A 6,000-nucleotide genomic window follows, 5' to 3' on the forward strand; every position below is an offset into this window, starting at 1 on the left:
GGTAATTCCCAGGCACTGCACCTGTGGGCTTGAGACCCCCTGACGTCCCTCCCGGTGCCCCTGGGAAATGCTAGCCAAGGACTGGGTTTTCTCCCGTCAGTGCCTTTCTCCACAGCAGCCTCGGGGCTACCTCCCCGGGGAGCTGAGGAGCCAGAGAATCCCGCACACCCCACACAGGCCCCGACCACTGGGAGCGTCTGAGTCTACAACTGAAGACAGCAGCCGTTTACGTTTACGGCAGAGGCCGAGTGTAAAACAAGACATGGCCCTTGACCCACTGTCATAATGTGGCGAGTGAGATGGAGGAGGAGGAGGAGGAGTCTGGATTTCCTCAGCCACAAGCATTTCCTCTCTCACTAACACGCAGTGACCTTGGCTCCCTGATGCAATCTCTGGCCCAAGCATCGCTGAGCGCTCTTGGCACCAGCCTCTGGAGGCAGGGAGGATCTGACTCCCCTCTGCAGCGCACCTCCAGAGGCAGGTTGCCAAGCCTCTGGGGGCCATTGGCCCTCCTGTTTGGGCCAGTTACTTAGCTCTGTCCAGCAGTGTCATCCCCTATTCAGATGAGGCCAAAATCTACGCAAAGCTCCTTCACCTGGTGCCGGCGATGTCTCTTCTTATTGCCGTGGGTGAGGTACCCCTGGTCCAGGAAGGGACGAAGGAGTTGGGCAGCCTGTTAGGAGCTGGGTAAAAGGCACTGGTGGGTTCCCCCAAGCTGAGTGGTGTATCTTCCATTCTGGGAGGAGCAGGACAATCACGGAACATGCACACAGTCAGCCTGACTTCACCACCAATCCATCATCCAGCTCACGGGGCTCCGCTTAGTGGAGTCTGGTGAGGATTGTCATCATTTCAAAGGTTGTTATTAAAAATAATAGGATGAAAATCCTGCCAGGTTCACTCAGCTAAGAAGAGAATGTCCTTTTGTAAACTGTGCGTTGTTACATTGTATCACTAGAATAGAAAACACACCAGTTTCTTTCTTTCTTTCTTTTTTAGCTATTGATGATTTTTTAAAAGGAAGACTTTTTTAAAATTTAAAAAGATTATAGGGGCACACTATTGTAAATCAAATAAATACTTTAAAAAAAAACATTTATTCCTCTGAAATTCAAATGAGAGCATTTGCAAATCTTTATGAAACTATCTGTCCGAGATGGAAATCCCAGCCATGAGTGCACGCCACCAGGCCCACCACTATATGCTAACAGCAGACTGAGACGTAGCATCGGCCTGTGAGAGCTTTGCCAATTATACATTGTATTTTTAGACACAATGCTATTGCACACTTCGAGGACTGTAGCATAGTGTAAACATAATTTTCTATATGCACTGGGAAACCAAAAATTTGTGTTATTTGCTGGACCAGAATAATCCCTTTATGGTGGTAGTCTGAGACTAAACCCACCACATCTCCAAAGTGTGACTGTTTGCTTAAACTCAGAGTTGCAGTTGGAAGCCACCTTAAACATTACTACTCTGAAGGAGAGGTGAAGGAGCACTGAGGGGAGGAGATCCGTCCACACCCTCAGATTCTTAGAAGCAGAGCCAGCTGCGGGTGCGAGGTCACCTGTCACAGCAAAGAGGAGCAGGATGTGCTGCCTGCGGGAGTTTGCCTTCTAGAAGGAATGATAAGAGAACACACTGTGACAAGAGACTGGAGGAAATGCTTTCGGAGATGGAGGAGGGAGAAAGTTTGTCTCTTTGGAAACAGAAAGAGCGCCCCAGTGGAGGTGGCATCTCCGTTGGGTGTCAAAAGACAACAGGAAAGAGTCCAGCCAGCCGAGACGGGAGCAGGAAAGATGCCGAGAGGGGCAGCGGGGAGCACGCCTGGGACAGAAGAGGCTGAACAAGGCCAGTGGCAGGGGAGCGTGGAGCAGATGCTCCAGGAGGAGCTCTGTTTACCCGGAATGCCAAATGTGTGAGGCAGTGCAGGCGGGCAGGGCCTGCCGTGCGGCCGAGCAGTCCCACTGGCTCATGAGACAGCTGACTCACCGCTGGGCACTCTGAGTGGGCTGTGATCAGGGCAGCGCTTGAACAGGTGAACGGGAGGGCCAGGGGTAGCGGGCACTGGGAGAAGGGAGATGAGGGTCCAGGACTAGAGGGGAGATATTACAGTTTCAAGAGATGCTACTGAACCAGAATCTAAAGGGCTGGAGGGAGGGCACGAGGAAAGAGCAGAGTCCAGTGGTGAGCCAGGTCTGGGGCTGGAGAGGGAAGGAACGGTGGCCCAGGCACAGAGAGAGCGACACGCGGAGAAACACGCAGAGAAGGATGGGGAGAGGCGTCAGGAGAGAGTAGCTGTGGAATAGCTATGGAATCAGCTAGGGGCCCCCTCTAGGCTGCTGTTGTTGAGAAAAGAGGAGGTGATGGTCCTAGCTTTAAGGTGTCAGTCTCCAGGCACGGGCCACACAACAATCTCAGGTGACTCCTTAGAAGCGGGTGAGAGCACCAGCAGGGAGACTGAAGTGAGATGGGAACCCTTGGAAATGGGAAACAGGGAGCACTATGGCCCTCATTCCCATCAAAACCCTACAGTGTAGTCCTTTCTTTCGTTTCCTTATCCAAGTTCTAATTTGGATGGAGAGGGATGACTGTTTCAGTTCTTCTCCCTCCATCTACCCAAGGAGATACCGTGTGCTAAGAAGCAGAGAGGAGTGAAGCATGAAAAGGGGCAAAAGTAAACTCCGCTGCCACTTGAGTGATGAGCTTTCTCACAGCCGCTGGCGACTGGCCACTGAACCAGGCGTGGTCAGAAGCCCAGACGTGCCCCAACCCCCTGCACGGCCGGCTGGAGAACTGGAGCGAACACAAGTGTTTTCAAAGTGACCAAAGAGAAAAGAATGTGACGGTCTTGTTCTTGGTATCTGATCAAAGAGCTGTCTATTCCCAGCTGCAGAAAAGCACGGTGCCGAGCGGAATGCATCACTCACAGCATTGGGAACGCTGGGCTTGGCCACAGACACAAAATCCCAGCATGCACCTGGGTGCACAGAAGGCAGAGTGGGAGCTGCCCTGGCCATCTCCGTTCCCTCTTCCGTCCCTTCTCCGGACAGTTGTTGAGGACCTACTACCTGCCAGGCATTGCCCGTGGCCCCAGAATATTTAAATGCAAATGGCACTGCTTCTTACATGCTCTTGGGGAGGACAGGCGTGTACATGATTATCTACAGCACCAGGAGGGGGGCAGGGTTACACTCGGGGAGGTGACGAGGGTGGCGCACACCCAGCGATGGAATGACTAGCTGCCATGACACAGCGGTGGCACAGCCAGTATGGGGACAGGCTCAAAAAGAAGGCTGACGGCGGGAAAACAAGGTGCTATGACAAGATGGAGATGGAGTGAGCTCAGAAGTGAAGAAGCAGCTATGTGATTCAGAAAGATGGAATCTTTGCCCACAGGATCTGACAGGGACTCGGCGTTAACTCGGATTTTATGAGCGCCCAATGAATCCTGTCAGCAACCCTGTGAAATGGTGTTTATTGCCCCCTTGTATCAATGAGGAAACTAAGGCCCAGAAAGATTAGTGACTTCCTTCCGCTAACACGTAGCCAAACTCGAATCCAAACAAGGTTTTCTAACCCCAGGCCCAAAGCAGAGTTCTTCCCACTACGTTGATTTAGTAGGAGAGAACACATGAACATGAACACACAAACACACACACACACACACACACACACACACACGTGTGCGTGCGCTTCTCAAGTTGAGAATGGAAAGCGATCACTTTTGGTTGGGGTGACCTGAGAACATCTCAAAAGAAGGTGGTATCTGTGCCAGGCTGGGCAAGCAGGCAGGGAGCAGAAGGACCCGTGGGCTCGGGGAGGAGAGGTGGGGGAGGGATAGACTTAGACATTTGAACACCCTCTACAGGGGATGTTCTTACCCTACTAAGAACACCTGGGGAAGCTTCACAGCGGAGCTGACAGTTGATGTGAATCTGCGCGTGTGAACAGAGAAGAGAGCTAGTGCCACAGCTCACTGACCCAGGCATGAGGGTGGGCTGGTTACAGGTGGGCAACCGTATGCAGCTCGGAGTCCGTCTGGCTCATGCTCAGGGCTTGTGCTGCCTCTTGGGGAGAGCTAAGTTATGCTACTTGATCTATTCTTGTTAAGAACAAATAACAGAAAGCAAGGACACATTGAAGAATGAAAGAGAAAGTGAGGGAGGAAGGAAAGTATGGGAGGGTGGACTCACTCAGTCAAGGGCCAGGTTTGGATTCTATTTCTGTTCCAGTGTGTGTTAGTGACTTCCAGCCTCTTGGTTGGTTTTCTGTGGACCACTTTCCTCGTATATGGGAGAAAGAGGATACATCCTCACCTAACTCACAGACTAATGAGGAATTAGAAGTGCACATATTTGAAAAGTTTCACAACACACAGAAAGGAAATGTTATCAGTATCGCGTCATAGGCGAGGGCTGACCAGACGGGCCGGCTGACTAAGATGGTCTCGGAGCCACACAGCGTTTGGCAAACACAATGCTTCATGGATTCAGAGTAAGTGTTCAGAGTCACGGGAGGGCAGAGCTGACAGGGGTTCTGTGAGCGATGCTCCCACATTCACACCGGGCCACAGGGCAGGATGTCAGGGCCTCTGCCCCTTCCTGGAAAAGCCCGCCCCCGGGAGGATGACCTCATATCCGGGCGTCTGAGCCGGGCCTATTTATGCCGGGGGTCCCACTGTCATTGCTGCTGGCACCCTTTCACTCTTGAAAGTGTCTCTCCCGGCTGAAGGTCATTTCCAGGGTCCCCTTGCACGGGGCCTCCCGGGGGAAGCCTCTTTGGAATCCTCTTGGGAGGCCGATTCTGCACGACCCAGACCCTGCCTTTGTCCCACCGCGTCCTCCGTGGATGACCCGGTCTCTGCCTCGTTTCAGGTGCATAGCGTGATGTCCATGTTGTTCTACGCTCTGATCACAGCTCTTCTGATCGGCATCCAGGCGGAACCCCAGGCAGAGAGCGATGTCCCCCCAGCCCACTGGACAGGCCTGCAGCATTCCCTCGACACAGCCCTCCGCAGAGCCCGCAGCGCCCCGGCCCGGGCGATAGCCGCCAGGGTGTCCGGGCAGACCGGCAACATCACCGTGGACCCCAAGCTCTTCAAGAAGCGGCGGCTGCGCTCGCCCCGCGTGCTGTTCAGCACGCAGCCCCCGCCGGTGGCCGCCGACGCCCAGCAGCTGGACCCGGAGGCCGGCGGGGCCGCCTCCTTCAACAGGACCCACCGGAGCAAGCGCTCCGCGTCCCACCCCATCTTCCACAGGGGCGAGTTCTCGGTGTGCGACAGCATCAGCGTGTGGGTGGGGGACAAGACCACGGCCACGGACATCAAGGGCAAGGAGGTGATGGTGCTGGGCGAGGTGAACATCAACAACAGCGTGTTCAAGCAATACTTTTTCGAGACCAAGTGCCGGGCCCCCCACCCCGTGGACAGCGGGTGCCGGGGCATCGACGCCAAGCACTGGAACTCGTACTGCACCACGACGCACACCTTCGTCAAGGCGCTGACCATGGACGACAAGCAGGCCGCCTGGCGCTTCATCCGCATAGACACGGCCTGCGTGTGCGTGCTCAGCAGGAAGGCCGGGAGGAGAGCCTGACCGCACGCCAGCCCCGCCCCAGCTCCCGCCACTCTCTCCTGGGCCCCTCCCTACCTCAACCTGTAAATTATTTTAAATTATAAGGACTGCATGGTAATTTATAGTTTATACAGTTTTAAAAGAAATATCGTTATTTATTAAATTTTTTGGAAGCATCCTGTGTGCTGCCACTCGGGTCATTTCCCCCAGGGTGGCCATCTGCAAGTCTGGGGCTGGCCGGGGGTGGGGGTAGGGGGGAAAGAGGGGAGGGAAGGGGGGTGTTGCCCGCAGCCGCCCCTGGATCCCCTGAAAGGCCTGCCAGGAGCCCTCAGCCCCCCACCCCACCCCCCAGCCGGCACTACCGCTGCAGGGAAGGCGCACTGGTTTCAGATATTAGTCCGCATTGGGCGTGATTGGGAGG

The 6,000-nt window shown here is 54.5% G+C and overlaps 1 protein-coding gene across 1 annotated transcript in view; it reads left to right on the forward strand.

Annotated features, from left to right (window-relative positions):
- The window catches only part of NGF (nerve growth factor), a 48,129-nt gene extending 42,374 nt beyond the window's left edge, over window positions 1–5,755 (forward strand). Inside the window, exon 3 of the mRNA XM_084865405.1 lies at window positions 4,881–5,755. Within this exon, the coding sequence (XP_084721531.1) occupies window positions 4,893–5,600 (708 nt within the window). The 5' untranslated portion in view covers window positions 4,881–4,892 and the 3' untranslated portion in view covers window positions 5,601–5,755. The remainder of the gene's footprint in view (window positions 1–4,880) is intronic.
- Window positions 5,756–6,000: the final 245 nt, after the last annotated feature.

This window comes from Pipistrellus hanaki, assembly GCF_964339955.1.
Source record: "Pipistrellus hanaki genome assembly, chromosome: 18".
Classification (NCBI taxonomy): domain Eukaryota; kingdom Metazoa; phylum Chordata; class Mammalia; order Chiroptera; family Vespertilionidae; genus Pipistrellus; species Pipistrellus hanaki.